Genomic DNA, 18,953 nt, shown 5'->3' on the forward strand with positions numbered 1-18,953 from the left:
TTCAAATCATGGCCAAGACATTGAGCTTTATTTTAAACAATTACTTCAGAAACAATGCTCATACCAGCATATGCACTGCTGTAGACTTCTGTTTAGATCTTCAAAACAATTACAAAAATGTATTAATGCATTCTCATTAGCCCAAGTGTTTCACAGAGCATTAAGACTCTACAGCTAATAAGTGAATTAATACTAGGTTGTCAAACAATCAAAGAGATGCCTACTTCATACTTCACACTTTTTTTATTTCATATTAAATCTGAATTTTGAATCATGCTTTATAATAAAGTATGATTGTTCACTGATTGCAAATACACTTACCGATCACTTTATTAGGAATATTTGTACTTTATTACACCTACTTATCTAATCAGCCAATTGTGTGGCAGCAGTGCAATGCATACAATCGTGTAGATACGGGTCAGGAGCTTCAGTTAATGTTCACATCACCATTAGAGTGGGATTTTCACACACACTAGTCTCTAGAGTTTGCAAAGAATGGAGCAAAGAACTAAAAAAAAATCCAGTGAGCAGCAATTCTACAGACAGAAATGCCTTGTTAATGAGAGATGTTAGAGGAGAATGGCCAGACTGGCCATTCTCAACAGTGGTATGCAGTATCCTTAGCACTAGTTCACAATAATATTTGCCCTCCATCATGCATTAGCACCATATTCCTACAACGGAAAAAGGCAAGTAGAATACTGCCCATAAAATCAAAAACTACTACACTTTGGAACACTGTCCTTCACCATCCACATGCTTTGAATGAAAAGTGCATGTTTTAATAGAAGGACGACTATACACAACACACATACTGAAAGATTATGCTTGAGAATGTGTCCAGGGAAGTCATGCCCACAGGAGGGGAGTGATTCTGCAACTGTCTTTACAATTGACTCTTAATGACCAAACTCAGGCTGGCGCTCACACCCTGTTTGCCAGAATCACTCTGGAGCATCTTAACATGCATCAGCACAACCCTCTAACAGTGCTCAAGTGACTGCATTGAGATTTCTCAATACCAGCAGTGTATGAGGAAGACTTATGGAAATATTGAGAATAATGATGAGCAAAACTCTCTTGCAGGTAGGAGTAGTGCCTTTTTGCTTTGGTCAACACTCTTGAGTTTGAGGAGCTAGACTTTGCAGGGGAGCTGTTCAGTGAAATTGACATGATCACGCAGTGAACTACAGGGCAAATGAATAATCATCATTTAGCAGAGATATTTTCTTCCCAAATGGGTGCTCTTGCTGCTCACAATGGCTTCATTATGATTCTTATTTACAGAGGGAACAATCTGTTTTCACTCAGGGATTTGTGGAATGTCTAATGTTTTTTTTCCTGTGCATTTTTTTTGTGGTCATCAACTGTAGAGGTCTTCCTTGGCCGACCAGTCCCTTTGCGATTACTGAGCTCACCAATGCTCTTCTTAATGATGTTCCAAACAGTTGATTTTGGAAAGTTTATTGTTTGGTCTACTGTATGCCTCTGCTTGTTATTTTCCTTATTTCTCAGCCTCATAATTGCTTTCTTGACTGTCATTGGCACAACTCTCAACATCATGTTGACAAACACCAAAAACAGACTCCAAGGGCAATCAAAAGCCTAGAATCAAGACTAGATACTGAAAGTTTTCTAATACCTGCACTAAGGAAGTGATTGTATAAATGATTAACCGACTAATCAGAAACAGCTGAGAAGCCAACTTTCAAATTTGGTTCCCTAAAACAGAGGGACTAAGTACACAGTGGTTTCGTGTTTCATTTGGCACTTCTGCCTCCGGAGATGTGCCAGGCGGCGGCAGATTTTTTCGTTTTCCCATAGTAATTACTTGCTGTTTGCACAACCAACACCAGGTTGCATATGTGAGCACTATAATACATAGTGGTCGGAAATACTTGCAGGTTCCGACAGTAAGGGGGCAGCAGTGCCCTTTTTCATCAACCCTGGTGGAAAATCCAGATATACCTAGCTTGAAATTATAAACTACCATCTGTTTCAAAATATAGGTAAGCTGGTCAAACCATGTTGAGCATGGTGCTGGGGGATATACCATGAAGCGTGATTACTGGGTTGGCGAGCTAACCTAAGAGCTAACCCTGTGTTTTCTGGGCCCTATTTCACCCACGTAGCTAACTCGGTTAGCCCGATTAGATTGTTGATGTTTTGGGAGAAAGTCAGGACGTTCAGTTTCATAAAGGGATTTCACAGTTTAGACCAGCTTGCTGCTGGGGCAACACTGCCTAAAGCACAAACCTGCAAAACCCCTGGTTTACGGTTGAGGATAACATGAACCTAGGTGAAATAACACTCAGCAGAAATGAGCTCAGCTGTTGTTAGCAAGCTTCTTGTTGACGAACAAGCCATCTTTGTAAGAGCATTTAGAAGAGAATGACAAGACCTGTTAATGTTATCTTTATGTATGCATCATTATATGTAAAATATATGCATTTATATATATTTTATTATTCAGTCATTTAAATGCATTTTAAAATGTATTTTTCTAAGTCTAAATTTCCCACTATAAAAGTTCACCCAAACTGTCTGCACGTAGTAATTGGAATGGCCGTGCCCTCACATTCTACATGTTGTTTGTTACCATAGCTCCATGATACATGCTCATCTTGGGAGACTGAATTTTCACAAGCTAGCTAACTTAGTATACCACCTATCAATAGCTAAGGTAAATAATATTTTAAGTTGAGATAAAAGCTATAACATCCTTATGAAAGCAAACTAGCTAGCTAATGTTATTGATTATGTCACCTTATGAAAGCAAACTAGCTAAATGAATATAACCAGAAATAGTTGAATAGACTTGCTCAGGGACGCTTCAACACACCCAGGGCGGGATCGAACCGGCAACCCTCCGACTGCCAGACGACTGCTCTTACCGCCTGAGCCATCACCGCCCCGTCACCGCCGAGAACATTCTCAACTGTTTGAAAATAGGATGAGAAATTTAACACGCCTACTTCTCCGAAACAAAACAACAACCATATTTAATACTTTCATCATGTTTCTTCAATGCCCTCTTGTGCAACTAGCATATAAATACATAAAAAGTGTGAGTAACCACCATGTTAATCCTTTAAGCGCTCTTGGCAATGCTGAAATATATATATAATAAACTTTATTTGTCCCCTTATTTCATACATAAATGTTCCCAAATGTCCTCTGAGGTAAACCAGTTGCCCATTACGCTGTACAAGTAATTGGTTAAAAATTTACGATTTTATTCATAAGTATACATTGATTTACTTGCTTTTTCAATAATGGCACCACACAGAAACTTTCAATGATATTATTTTTTCATCTTCCCAGTCATAATTTTTTTTTAAATGTAATGTTTCCTTGCACTGGCATTATTAGAAAGCAAGTAAATCCAAGTATTATTCATAATTTTATTTATGTGCATGCTAGTTTCTCTCTCACTTTGACTGCTGATTTGCTGACTTGCGAGTAAAAAACAACGTTGTTTACATTATGAGAGTTTGAAATACATTGCTTCCTATCGAGAAGCCCCTGAAGTAAAAAAAAAATTGTGCAGTTATCCGAGATAACTCAATGCTTCACTAATCAAATAGTTCATGTTTATGAGGCCAAATTTAATTAATGTAGTAAATAATAATACCTTGGATTTGTGTAAACAGCTAGCAAGTTGGCTTTTTCACACATCCCTGGGCTAACCAGCATGTTGCTTGCAAACTTGTATCTGCAATGTGGATAAATAAAACAAAATTTTTTTCTCTATCTTACAAGAAGTCAGGGTATGTTTTTTTTCTTGAACAAGGGACACGTGACAATTTAAGCTTCTCCTTATAACGAGCATTGAAATCTACAATCATTCAATTAGCTGAATGATGCCATGCACGCATTAACACTCCCTCTGAGTCTGGCGGGGGTAGGGTGCGTGAAAACAATGAAGCAAAATGATCTGAAACTTCACTGTTCCGAAGACAGTTAATCCACAACCAAAAACAAACACTATCATTGCTTTCTGGACTCTTGTAATGTTACATCCATTACATTACATTATTACATTACATGGCATTTAGCAGACGCTCTTATCCAGAGTGACGTACAATGAAGGACATCCCTGTCCTGCTTTGCAAGCTCAAGCTATGTTTTTGAACAGCTGAGTAGCTGGAATTTCAGGCTGGATTTTAGTGTTGTGTAACAAACATTTGTTCATTTTAACATCAAGTTAATGTTTGTAATGATATGCTAATGTTAACAACATCCACTTCTCCATAAAGCTAGTTCCGAATACATTGCATTACGGACCAGGTCCACCCGGCACCACACATTCACAATGTGACGTATAGGTTAGCTAAAAAGGTTTAGCGAAGACTTTTGGAAAGAGAGGGTCGGCTAAAACATAGCTCTCCGTAGTGGCACGTAGGAAAGTTGTCAACAGAAATAACAGACTTAAATTGGTAAACAAGTTTTATGTAACATCACAGTTTAATAGCATGTAGTATTTAGTAAATGTATTGCAGATATATATATATATAAATATATAGCAGATATATTGCCCATGACAACACCGATCAAGCCACAAGACTACATACCTTGGTACGTACTGGTGTTCATGATGACATCTATTTTAACAGATGCTCCAATTTTTAGATAAAGACTACGCACCATATTTAAAAATGCATGGAATCTAATCCTACAGTGACGTTACTGGACATATTTGGCTTGAATCTCCAGCCTGTGTTTCCCAGAAGGTAACGGGTGCTCAAACTCCACCCTTGAATGCAGAGACTGGTTTATGGATGGCCACCCAGTATTATTAGCATACACATATCACAGAACCTACCCTGGCTAGCCGTTAGCTACTTAGCTAGACGTTAGCTACTGATATTGACTTCTGAAGCCAGACAGGGATGTAATGTTAGAAGCAATATATTGTGAAGTTTGTTATCTTCGTGTAGGGAGGGAAAAATGGAGCTTTAGAACGTAGATGTGTGCATGTGAATTCAACAATACATTTCTCACAGAAACTGTAGTTAGTCCACTTTTTTACTTCAAAGCAGTGGTGATACTTACACTTAAAGTAAGTGCTAGTGTGTTGTTGGCCTTTACTGGTCCTCTTATGAGGTTAGTATGATGTAGCTTGCATAAGCCTGTAGCACTAACCCATACAATTTGGTCATGAGAACAATATAAATGAAAGTATTTGATTACGAAAATGTGATTCTGTACCATCTATAAACAGCAAAAGTCCCACTATAGGATCGATTTAAAAGTTATACTCGAGATGCCATAATGATAAAGAGGTTAAGAGGAAATTATACCACTGTCCACAGACTTATGGACTGCCCTGTTGAACAACAATATGATACAATAATGCAAATCTTGCATCATAACACTGTCATTTGCCAAGAGCTGATACTTAAATAAATGCAAAGCAGCTATAACCCTCTGTTACTGGACACAGATTAGATGTTATGAATCATCCATATTTTCTTTGAATTATTATGCAACATTTGGGCAGCTGGACCAAGCACTCCTTACCACGAAGAACATGTTCTACAAATAGAAATAACACTGCATTTCTTTATGACATCTATGACATATTCCAAGACTGCACTCCCAAAAACGTACTATGCGGGCAAATAGATTTGTATATCTTGTCCTGCTGGCTCCTTAGTAGTGAACACCTGGAGCCATGTATTCACCCTGTGTTTACAGAGGGTCATGAAGGAGAGGTGAAGGAGATGACAGGGCAATGAACTTTGGGGTTGGAAGGAATGGCTTGGCTTCACTGTAACTTGAAATTCCAGCCACAGCCATGTCATCAAGCGGCCCTGACCTGGAGGAAATATAAATGAGCCGGGGTGTGTATTAGGCTAAAAAATGACCTGTTTGCAATTAAAAAGTTGCCGGCCCCAGGACTGCCCACAAGTGAGTTTTACAGGGTTTCCAAGGTTACACCCGCATGGCAACCAATCACTAGTGTTATTAATTCTCCATTGGGTTCATTTTGAATGTCTCAGAACCAATTAAAAAGCGATTGAATAAGACCTAGGAACTCTGCAAATAAAATCAGCTTCGGGGGGAGAGTATTAGGGTTAAATAAATGTAAAAAACACTGAAATTACCAAGGTCAAATTCGGTGCTGAGAATAATGGTTCAAGACTGGCCCAGCTATTGATGGAAATGAAATCTCATTAAAAAAAAAAGTATTTTCATTGTGATCGATGGCCTGTTGTTTTCTTAATTTATTTATAGTTAAGGTTAGGATTTGGGAAGGGAAATCTGATCCTAGATCCTATGGGACAACTTCACCCCAGAGCGCAACAACAGAAGAAAAAAAACATGACCGGTCCATCACAAGATAATTTCAATGGCTGCTGACTACACAGGTTAGTTAATCATAAGTTTGCTAGCTAGCTACGTGACCAACCAACCATAGAAGACAAAGTTTGGCTAACTTTACAGTTCAAACTAGCTGACGCTACAGCATGATCAAAACCAGTTACTGCCTATCTTCTGCCTATCTAAGAGAATGAACAGAGAAGATGTCATGCCTCATGCCAGGATGTGCTAGCTGTTGGTATCTGTAGGAAACGTTACATTAAGGTAATGTTGTTTTGTAAGATTGGCAGTGACAACTAGTCTACTGCTGTTGTTGGTTTAATGTATATGCTTTTCAGAACTTAATAACATAGCTAGCTAGCTAGAAGTTGCCATCGTAGCTAACCTGTCCTATTTTACATAGCTAGCTAGCTAATGCAATTAGCTAGTTATGTTAACGTTACTTTATCACCAAGCGGATATAGAATAGGTAGCTAGCTAACCAGACAAGACACACCGATAGACATTTGATGGCTAGAATAGCTACAGACTAACCAGAGATGCTGTTTTTTTGTGGTGTAAGGTATGAGTAATACTTAGTTATTTTGGGAAATCAGATCCCAGAGCAGCAGGGCAACTTAAGCCTGAAGTATAGGCAGATAGCTAGCTAGGAAAGTAACACATTAGGGGTAACACATATATAATATATAATATAATATTTATATATATGGGCCATTCTACCGAATTGGTTCAAAGTCAGGTTGGAAATATTTTGAAATTTTGTATGTTTTATTCCCAAAACTTTGTCCGTATATATATTGTACCATATCTAAAGTACACATATCTAGTAAAAGAACTGTCAATTTTTATATTGTATTTTCAGACTGTTGGAATGTTTTTCCTCTCCCAAAAATTGTCACTACCGAAACATAGTAATACACTATAGTAAAAAAGTATTATATTAACCTGTTAAGATTGTGTTTCATTCCCTTCTCTAAAGAGTATTTTTACAAATATTTCTTGAAGGTTTTCACAATTAAATCAATAAAAATGAAATTTTTACCAAATTTCAAAGTTCAATTTATACAATTCATCAAAATCTAAATGCAATCTTTCATTTGTAAAATGCATAATACTGATCATATTGATTCCAGAGTTGATGATTGATGAAATTGAACATACATTAAACCAATCAGTATCATAACATTTTAGTTGATAACTCAATATACTTTATTTTTTACAAAAAATCCAGTGTTTCGGTAGTGACTGCACTGTTTTGGTAGTGACCACAGTATTTTGTTTGGAAGGTTGTATCATATTCCCTCAACTTTATTGCTTAATCTTAACTCATAACATGCCTTATGTTGGGAATATTACAAACACAAATGTTTTGTGGTCAATAGAATAATTTTATTTTTGAAGACATAACAATTGTTCATCCATAACCATTTAAAGTACAAACATTACTTATCAATGGAAAATAATTACCCAAGTGGGTTCAGTAAAAGAGAAGAAGAAAACATTGACAAATAACTGATATTATGCTGTTGCTGTCAGGCTTCTGAACGCTAACCAATGTATCCTCGAAAGGTTTGTAACAAATAGATTCAACATCTTAAAGAAAAATACACCAGAAAGTGATATGCAGTTGAATCTGAATGAATGAACTGATCATGAACACAAATTTCACCACTTGCACGCGCGCAATTGTAACAGAGAACCATCAGGATTTCATTAAAACAGCAACTGGTCTTCATGTTGCTTCAAACATTACTAGTATGTCTGACGTTATTGCTGGTAGTGAGCACCTGCTTATTGTAAGCCATCATAAAACGGGTCTTGAGTGGTTAAGCCATCTTGCAATCTTAAAAGACGCTATCGCTCTGGATACTCTTTACAGCCAGGCGAATGGAATGAGAGTGGACACACACACAGGGAAAATAAACAAATACACACACACACACAAAACACAAACACAGCAGAGAACACACACACACACAAAACACAAACACAGCAGAGAACACACACACACACACACACACAGGGAGTGAGAGAGACATTTGTTGTACTGTATGTTTAAGGGTGTTCAGTGTCAGACACCATCACAAATCCATTCACAAATTTAGTTTTTCACATACTGCGGTGAACACTCTTGGGCTGATCTGGACATGCCTCTGTGTGACGTTTTCTGGTGAGGGGGTTAAGGTGACGACCTTGTCCACTGTGTACCAGATCTTGTCCTCTAGTCGCGGCCAAAAAAAGAGGTTTCGCCCAATGTAGTGTGACCTCAAGGGCACCTGCAGACAGATAACGGGTAAAATAAAAGGACATTGGGCGAGACATGATAAGTATTGCTTGTATTGCAATCGTATAAGACTATGAAATAAAGTTTGATTCAAAGGGAATGGGAATATGAGAACGGAAGATGGCCAAGTGAGAATAAATGGAAAGAGAGAAATATCATGCAATGTAACTAAATGTTGAAATATGTGAGGAAAAAAAGAAAAGATGTACAAATCACCTTCTTCTATGTCTTCAATGATTCCAGGATATGGGTCATCGTCATATGTGATGACACACCACTTTCCAACAAGGTCTTTAGTGACGTCATCAACTGGACAGAGAGTCCCTTCACACCCAGAGCTTGAGGTGGAATGGCTTCCATCTTCTGGGGCTGTTGGTTCAGATGTTCTTGTTGCAGAAGCAGCTGAGCACTCTATAATGGATCGTGCCAGGCGTAGTGCAGATTACTTGATGAATGCTCAGTGTACCTTTGATGGTGGTCAGCTCTTTTGGAAGGAGTGTGCTTACTCTGTTTATCTGGTCTTCCTCCATGTAGAGGAGCTTGACTTTGGTGAGAGGAAGGAGTGTGTCATAGAGGGCTTTCGCTGTGGGTATGTCAGTACCCCTGGCTACCTGTGAATCAGCAGTTCTCTTCATGGTGGCTCCAACGCCATCGGCAGGCCCTTTCCCGTGACCAGCTTCCAGGAAACTCCAGTTTACAGCGGTAAATCCCATCTGGAAAGGAATGGTGCTCAAGAGATAGAAGTTCTTTCCTCTATATTGCATGGTCGGCCTATCGCTGATGAAGAAGAGCTTTTGGATCTTCGCATGGTTCTCCTTCAGGAACTGAAGAACTGGTTCAAGCTGAGCCCAAATCGCAGGAGGATCATGCTTCATGGAAGGTGACAAGGCACAGAATGTCAGTGTACAATCTTTGGTGTGCACAACAGCATTGTGCAGTGTAGTCTGCCTGTGGGATGCTCCAAAATGGACTTGCTGCACCTCCTTTGCATATTTGCACTGCCAGTTTTCTGCATAGTCAATGTGAAGAATAGCTTCGTCTTCTTTCAGAGATCGGTGCAGGGATTGTAGCTGTGTGTACTGATGATGGATGTTGAAGAGGTGCTTGCACACTTTGGCTTTCATTTCTCTCTCAAAATCTTCCAAAAGGTGCTCTGGGCTGCCCTCACATCTCTGTTTAACCGTTTTTGTCACAGTGATCTTCTCTCTTTCTCCGTCCTTTTCTTTTTCATAATCTTCTTTTTTCGTGAACCACTGGTACCACCATGTGACTTCTGTTCCTGATGTACCAGTACTTGTGGTGTGTGAGAGAGACTTGTTCTTACATGAGAGACATTCCCTGTACATGCAAGCTTTAGCCTGAGTGTCACAGCACAACTCCTCTGCGACTTTGCTCAAGCTCGGTGAGTTAATAATGCCAAGGTGCTTGAGCCTGTCTGCTTTCATTTGGGCATTGTCATGCAGTTTGCAGACACATGTCTCCCTGTTGTTGGTGTTTGGGGCAACAATCCAAAAAGGTTTTGTCCTGCAGAAAAGCGAATAGGACAGCTTCAGATGAGGCATTTCCAGCATCAACTTCTGATGCAAATTCAGCATCGTGTCAGAGAGGAACCTCTTTTGTTTCTTCTTTTTGAATCTTGTGATTGTTTCATTCTTCCCCGCTGATGCCCGACTATTGTCATCTCGACTTAAGAACATTTTGACTATGTCCATGGTCTTTTTATTACCAGTTCTCTGATAGGTGAACCTCGGCTGTGGCTTGTCTACAGTCTTGTTGAACTCTTTGTGGGAGATACCTCCTGTTTTTCTGAGCAAATTAACAAGTTTGTATTTTCTGAGCAACCTGTCTGAGCTCTTCTGAATGCATTTTTCTCTTTATAGCTGACAGACTTGTATTTTTTCTTCATTTGGTGCATAAGTGTATTGTGAAAAAGAAGGGTCTTTCTGATATGAGCAGGAACTCTGTGCTTCTGTACATCCTTCCGAGTTTTCCGAGTCGTTCTTGGGGAACAATTTGACTTGTCTGATGTCAACCTCAACCTTAACCTCTGACACCTTTTTTTATATTTTGCTTCCCTCCGCTGCATGTCTTTGACCTTCTGCTTTAGCTTCTGTAATTTTCTGTAGTTATACATTTTTGCCCTTCTCCTTTTCTTGTCTGCTGGTCTATGCTCTGTTGTCTGATCAGCCTCGCTAGAAGTACTAGTTGCACTTCTCGTCCTTTTCTGGTGTGCAGGCCTATGCTCTGGTGTCTGATCAGCCTCACTAGAAGTGCTAGGTGGTGTGGAAGCCCTGCAAAATGTCTCCATCTCGCTCTGTCTTTTCACCAACACCCTGTGCTTTTGCTGTCTTTTCCTCCATGATTTTCTGACCTTCCTTTGCTCCCTGTTGGATAAATCGCTGATACATTTCAACTTTCCTTCTTCCTTTCGTTTCTTATTTCTTTCTCTTTCCTTCCTTAAATATTCTTGGTGTTTCACTGGGTCATCCCTCACTCTTTGTCTGTATTCTCTCAGCCTCTCTGCTCCACTTTTTCTAATTCCTTTTGGCATGTTGGTGTCTTATGATTTTTTCTCCCTGAACAATTTCAGATAGAAATCAGCATTATCTACATGTTTACCATTTAGTCCACAAAACATAGCCTAGCGAATGTTAGCCTACATAGTTACCAACATCAGAAGACATAGACTAAGCTGTGGTCACACTACTTATGTAGCCCTAGCTAACTACGGCAACAAACTATTTTCATTTCATCATCTCTCACTCAAACAAAAATGTCCACTAGCCACGATGCTAATTCTCGTTATGTTAAACTCCATTGACTTATGCTAAAAACATTAACGGTCTAAAAGTCCGTATTTTTGGCTTTTGGGGTCTTTCAGGATGGACGGGAGGTCCCTCCAAGGCAATGGTAAGGGAAACACTGAAAATAGATGATTGAACATTCCATTTTGCTAGCATAACTAAAGAATGCTAGCAGACACATGGCTATAGCAATAGCTTTGCAAACATAATATTTTGCATAAAACCCCAAAAAGTTTACTTTATTGAAGAGAATATGTGTTCCATTCTTAAAGTTACACACTGATTTTCAGACTTTAGAACACATTTATTTCAAAATGATGGGATTTAACTACTTACCATTCCATTTTGTCACAACCGAAATGATCATGTCACTACCGAAACTTTACCATTTGTTTCGGTAGTGACTGTTTCGGTAGGGACAATTCTAGCTAACTTTGAGCATAACTAAAGAATGCTAGCAAGCACATGGCTAGCATACACGTCTTTGAAGAGGTGTACACACATAAAAACATAATACTTTGCATAAAACCCCAAAAAGTTTACTTAATTGAAGAGAATATGTGTTCGGTAGTGACAATTCTTAAGGTTACACGCCGATTTTAAGATTTTGGAAGAGATTTATATCAAAAGTATGGGATTTAGCTACTTACCATTCAGCCATGAGGGACAGGGATGCAGTGTCACTGCCTGGTCAAAAATGCAGGGGTGTGGCTAAAAACCAGGCTCAGCCAATGGACTAAAACTCTTGTGTTTCGGTAGTGACGTGAAAACTGGGGACATGATTTTTTGAGTATAGTTTTTTAATTAAAAAATTAAACCCACAATAAATCTAAATCTTCCAACTTCTGTTTAAACTTAATCATAAAGATCTTTGAAATACACCATTGAACAAAATCTAAAAAAATGTTTTTTAGTTTGTATTTACAGAAATTGAAATTTAGATGTCAGGGTTTGGGACAGCTACTTCCCAATAGAAAGTACCCTATAAATGATGCTTTTGTATATATTTAGCTTATCACTATCTAATTTAATGCCTTGGGTTTAAATAGACCATAACATATTCTTAGTAAATATCTATGTCTGAATACTTAATTGTTTTGTTAAATAGTTTTTCTTGTTGTGGGACCGCACTTTGAACTAATTCGGTAGAATGCCCCATATACATAATATATATATATCTTTTTTGTTTTAAGTTGAATAGCTTTGTAGCTTTGTAGCTACTAGTAATTAACAAGCTAGCTAGCTATCAATAGCTAATATTAGCTGAGCTAACTGTCATCTTGAAAGAGGTCAGAAATGGCCTGTCATGACAACGGATGCATCCCATTAGCCAGAAAGTGCATACTCCTTAAATCCACGAACACCCTCCTCTACTCCGTGCCCCAGGAACTTATCTTTGTGGACTCCCTCCCTCCATTGTTCACCAACCAAGTGTAGGAACACAATGGCTAAAACTCTGCCCTCCTCCACTCCCCCAGCATAGTGTACAATGATGTATGTTTCAGCGGAAGTGTTTTCACATTCCTGGGTGACTTCAGCATGCTCACACCCACAGAGGCTGTTATGAAAACTCAACCCACAAAATCTGGCACTGACCAGATCTAGAAAGCGGAGATGGCTGGAAACTTGAATTCCCCCAATTAGGCCATGCAAAAATATTTAGTCAAATCTTTGTGTTGTTATTATCAAGCATATCATCCTACCCAGATTGCGAAATGTCAGTTTGCTTTTGTGGGTCATATCCGACAAACAAATTCAGCCATTTAAAACAAGGAAGTAGGTTTATATATTTGGTTGTAACCTACATAAAACCAGCGTTACTGATAACAAGCAGGGAATTACATACATTACATACAATATTTATTAATTACCTTATTTTACGAAGACTTATGCAAGCCTTTTAAACAAGTGTCAAAACCCACAACCAAATACAGGCCTTTTTAACAAGTGTAAAAGCCAACAACCAAATGCAGGCCTACTTAACAAGTGTCCAAGCCAACAACCAAATACAAAACACAATGCCAGCGTGAGGAAGGAGCATTCGCCGTGCAGCCATGAGCTAACGTGAGCTGTCTCCCGAATGGTGAAGCTGTGCTTTTAAACCCCCAGCTTCCAGGTGCATCCAATCCAACAATCAGCGCTGGCTCAGTTCTCCTTAGCTCCGCCCACCTTTCCGTTCCTGCAATCAGAGAACACGGGCAGAGAGAAAAACCCAGAGCTGATCGTGAACCTGGGTTGTAACACCAGTACACGGTGTTCAGATTGGAAACATTTGGATTCTCGGATTAGAAAGCACTGTCTGCTATTTACATTCCTGGACCTCCTGTTTAATCCCTAAAGTGGCATGGCCTTTGGAGTGCGTTTATTTCCATTCAATCATTTTCAACAGTGAAAGCTGGCAGCACAAATGGATCTAAGGATCTCCAAGCCTCATCGTCTCCAACCGCGACTGTGACTCAAGAGGCAATTGGGCCGCAGTTGTTGTATACGGCGAGCCTCCCCCTGCTGAGTCCTCCCCCCTCCCACGGAGTGGCAGGCCAATTATGCCACTCCACGTGAGCCGGCCAAAATCAGCCTTTGGCAGGACCGGGAATCGAACCCTGATGCCCTTTCACATTGTCCCTGTGCCAAATTAGTGTCTATAGTGCAACTGCAAGACCAAGTACTCCCCACTGTGGTAGCAGCACCCCACCAACCTGATGGTGACTGGCTACTTTCCTTGACCGAAGAGCTGCGTGAGGCCCAAGCAAACAACCTCTGTCTGGCCACATTGGCGAAGTAGATGCAATGATCAGAATAGCGGAAGGCATCTGCTCTGGGAGTAGAACTCAAGGCCTACCATTCTAAGTGGCCTACAATGGCTAAGCATAATGGACTTCGCTACCTTGGGTGGAGGGCTCCAGGGTGGGGAACTGACCTCTGGCAGCTACTGGTGCCCCACTCACTGCGTCCCCAAATCCTGTGGGCTGTCCATGTCTCAGTGGGGGCAGACTATTTTGGGGTAGCAAAGACCCTGCTACGACTGCTGCAGATATTTTACCCTGCAGATATTTTTGCAGGGTGCTGTTTGTCCACTGTTGTGATGTCTGCATTGCCAGGAAAGGACCCACTGGACAATCACATGCGTCTCTGCAGCAGTATGTGGTGGGAGCCCCTATGGAGCGCGTAGGGGTAGATGTCCTGGGTCCCTTCCCAGTTACACAACCGCTACATACTTGTGGACATGGACTACTTAACCAAGAGGCCTGAGGCATATGTGGTCCCTAACCAGAGTACAGCGACCAACGCAGGCAGATTGGTGACTGAGATGTTTTACCAGTTCTGGGCCCCTCAGGAGCTCTGCCGTGAGTCCCAGAAGTGCCAGGGACTCCAGGGATGGAATACCTTTAGGAGCTACAGGAAGGAGGCACACAAATTTGCCTGGTGACACCAGGCCAACGTTGGGGGACACCAGAAGCATGCTTACGACACACACCAGGGCCGTACTTTCACCCCTGGTGAGCGTGTCTAGGTCTTCTGTCCTGCTAGGAACTAGGCACTGCTTATTCATAACCGGAAGGTGACAACCGGGGCTGTGAACCATCGTTACCTTGGGGACTATTGCTGTGCATTAGGACGTGGCCGGGATGGCAGACAGCCTAGGTGGGGGAAAAGTAGCACTATGCCTAAAGCTCAGTTCTCAGAATGCATTGCACTATTGACAATGGACTTTACTAATGTAAATATTGAATGTACCCATTGTTATTCTGTGGTGTGATTGTGTGCATAGTGTTGTGTGATTATCTCTTATGCTTGATGTATAGTCATCTTTTCAGTTGTAATTCTTTTGGTGCTTTGCACTGCAAAGTGTAAATATGAGAAGTTATTTTTACTATTATTTCTAATAATAAAAAAAAACTTGTTAGCAAAAAGACCAAACTAATCATAAAACTCTTTTTCATTTTGCATTGCACTGCAAAGTGTGAATATGAGACAAGCAATTAGTATTATTATTATTAACTGTGACTCGTAAAACTCTTTTTCATCTGATGTTTTCAGGATTTCACGTACTACATTAAATCTTCATATGTTAACAGGCTCATTTTATCTTTGATAAAACCGCTAGCTTTGCAGTCTGGTTCATGCCTGGCGTAATTAAAGAACAGAATGACTTTCATTGGCACAACTCTGGTCCTCATGTTGACAAATGCCAATAACAGACTCCAAAAGCAATAAAATGCCTAGATGCCAAGATAGCCTAGACTAGATACTGAAAGCTCTCATACCTGCACTAAGGAAGCGATTCAACACACATGACTAATCAGAAAAGCCTGTGAAGGTATTTTTCCCAATGGTGCCTCAATTTCATTGCTTGTCCACTCCACAAGAGTTGATGTATCACGTTGTCCAGGCAAGATATTTTATATTTCACACAATGAAATGGTTTTTAAACCCCTGACCCAGTATTTAAACATATGTGTTATGTGTGCCTCTTACTCTTTCTATGTCCTACAATATTAGCACAGCATAGATGGATAAACGTAACATTACATGAATATTACATTACATTTAGGCTTTCAGCACAAGCTCTATATAGGGAGACTTGCAGTACAGTACATACGATAAGTGCATGCATAAAGGTTTACACAGAAAATAGAGCTGGTGATAAGTCATCAGTGTCACAATGAATAGTAGTGGATATACAAATGTACAACATAAAGTTAAGTGCCATAGTAAGTGCAAGAGATTAAGAACGAGGTGTTGAGCAGTAAATAGGATTTGAAGGAATAGTGCTAACACAGGGGGCGCTGGGTCCAGTAAATTCATGATAAATGTTCAGAGTTACAAGACCGTTGATATAAGATGCAGTGTAAACACTTGTATCAGCCTGCAGCAGAAGATCCCCAGCAAACACAAAATGTTCCCGGAATGATGCTGCCACATAGTGACAATTTTATAATATCCACAAAACATTCCAGTAACGTTGTGAGAACATTTTGTTCGCTGGGTAGGTTCGCTCTGCTATCCTGGCTGTAGTGGGGAGCTCATTCCACCACTGGGGGGCCAGAATACAGAGATGGGACTGAGAAGAGGGATCCTTTAGGGAAGGGAGGGTACTGTGACCAGAGGAGGCAGAGCAGAGTGGTCTGGCAGGAGACTGCTGGCAAGATGGTATCTCTTGTTGCACCATAGACCAGGACTATAGATTTGTATTTTATTTCAGCCACACCCAGTAGCCAGTGGAAGCAGATGAGGTGTGACATGTATGCATTTTCGATGATTGTAGATGAGAGGGTGGTAGTAATTCTGTCAGGATGCCACAAAGGCCTGGTAATATATGTAGCAAGAACACAGCAGATTTTGAGGATACTGCATAGAAAAATTACTTCAGCCTGGAGTAATTGTTGTAATGTTATTTGCAAAATACAGCTTTCTATCCAGGACTACACCAAGATCTGTAGCAGTCCGAGATGCAGACAGTATGGTCTTATGAAAAATAATGGAGAGATTCTTGAGAAGGGTGGACATAGTAGGTGCTGAGTAACTCAGCAGTCACTATGGATATCCATTACAGAAGTGCCCTTTGATATATGACTGCTGCACAACCACTGCTAAATGAATGCTGTCAGGAGCCTGATGACACATTTCAGGAAATTAGTAACTTGACGTGCAAGTTGACTAGCCACCGTACTGAATTGGTAGGCTTACCACCCTTCAACCTCTCTCATTTTTGGTCTTGGTCTATATCCATCTTAAATGGTAAAATTACATTGTGAATAGTATTTTAATGTAACCGATGGCATTATATGCCAGATTCCTTCAGTCTTGCAATCAATCAGTTTAGTCCCAGGGTTCTCCCCTGTAGTGAATATCTGGGGTTGCTGGAGTAGAGTATGGACACTTCCTGCTTTGTCCATTAGGACGTATGAGATATTTCCTTAGGAATTGCACATAAATCGTATCTGACTCTGATTTCCTTTTCTTAGGTTATCCTGAAAAATTACTACGGGTAACACCAGTGGCTTTGTTATAACTAAAGTTTGAACAGGGAAAAGTAAACCACTGCACAAGTCTTTTTGTTTAAAATTGGTGGTAAGTTGTGCACTTCCATGTTTGTCAAGGGTTCAGATCCAATTTCTCAGTCTGTGTTTATACCTAGCTGTGTTTTCCAACAGGGTTCTGCTGGGTGGCTCATCCTGTTAATGCACATGTGAATCAGTCTGGTGTTGAACCATGATGCTGCTGACTGTGGGGCACTGCGTAATTGGCCATTATGTCACCTGGGTAGACATTTATATAGTACACTCAAAGTGTTTTTCTGCAGAAATGACCAAAGTTTACCCATGTAGGTAATGCACAGGAGACATTTTTGTGAGGTGAAGAGGGAGAGGATTTTTTTTTTTTATAATTAGCTAGCCATTGTAATGAATAAAGCCTTGTACTCTTTGTACAGAAGAGTTTTGAAGTTTTTATAATTTTTTATTTTAGACTCTCTCTGTTCAAACTTCACAGGTTCTGATAAGATCTCCTAGCAACAAGTGTACACCATGTCAAAATCAGGAGGGAGGACTAAGCTATAGTCTAAAGTATAAAGGTGCATCAAACTGCCTTCTCTCTGCCGTTACTGTTTTCTGGAAATCGAACCCTGCCTGTGGTCTTGTTATTGGGTTCAGCGTTCTGGTGTCTGACAAATTTGTATTTGCGGTTAGGGGTTGCTTTGTTTTACACAGTAAAAATAATGATATAATAAAAATTTGTGCATTTTACAAAGTGCAGTTGTATGCTTAGTATAAAATTTTTTTATCTTAGTAATAAAAAACAATTTCAGGTATGGATAGATCACATATCAATTTTCTTATAAATAACATGTTTATAGTTTTCCAGCACAATATGTTTTCTTGGAATACTTTCCACATTTCTTTAAAATAGGCTGGAGTGAGAAATTCAGATGTTTTACTGAACACATTCAAGAGATGAGTGCTTGCATTCGGCAGTGGTCACAACACTATTCAGTTAAAATTGTACTTTCTTACAGCAAAGTATGTCACACACTGCCAAGTTCACTTAGCCTTTACTCTTGTGAAATTACTCAGTGAATTTTATTTTTAAGTCCACAGGAAAGCTGCTAATGTTTCATGATGTAAACAAAATACATAATGTTGATGCTTCCAGGTTCAAGATTCTTTGGCCCTTTCTTGCCATTTGTCAAATACTCATTGGGTTTTGTAATTAACAAACTTTTAGAGGAGGGAACTGTACCTCTAAGGAGACACTTGAGAGACAAGGGTAGAAAATGTTTAAGGAATTTGTCAAAGGATTAAAGTTTTTGGGATAACCATAAACCCAGAAAGGTGTTCATTACTTTCAAAAAGATGGGGATGCTTTGATTAATGTCTTGTCATCCTCATGTCATGTCTCCTGTATCCTACTCTACCAGGAGTAGAGTGGTCTAGCATTTGACCACATTAACTCTATGGGCTCTATTTTCAATGTCACAGGGCACATGGGCACAGTCAATCGCAAGGGCGCACTGGGCATGGCTACTGAATGTTAGT

At 39.9% G+C, this 18,953-nt stretch overlaps 1 protein-coding gene across 3 annotated transcripts in view; it reads right to left on the reverse strand.

Annotated features, from left to right (window-relative positions):
* The window catches only part of LOC133125843 (uncharacterized), a 156,849-nt gene that overhangs the window by 90,885 nt on the left and 47,011 nt on the right, over positions 1-18,953 (reverse strand). Inside the window, exons 3-4 of one of the 3 annotated variants that reach the window (XR_009708466.1) lie at positions 8,831-13,597; positions 7,698-8,606 (exon numbers count right to left, since the gene is read on the reverse strand). The exons of 1 other annotated variant lie outside the window; for it this stretch is intronic. Coding sequence is in view for 1 of the 2 variants with exons in the window: in XM_061237523.1 (XP_061093507.1) it covers positions 8,992-10,326 (1,335 nt within the window). In the remaining variant the exon portion in view is untranslated. Of the gene's footprint in view, positions 1-7,697; positions 13,598-18,953 lie in introns of those variants that run through there. One more of the 3 variants, XM_061237523.1, reaches the window with a different exon arrangement.

This window comes from Conger conger, chromosome 4, assembly GCF_963514075.1.
Source record: "Conger conger chromosome 4, fConCon1.1, whole genome shotgun sequence".
Classification (NCBI taxonomy): domain Eukaryota; kingdom Metazoa; phylum Chordata; class Actinopteri; order Anguilliformes; family Congridae; genus Conger; species Conger conger.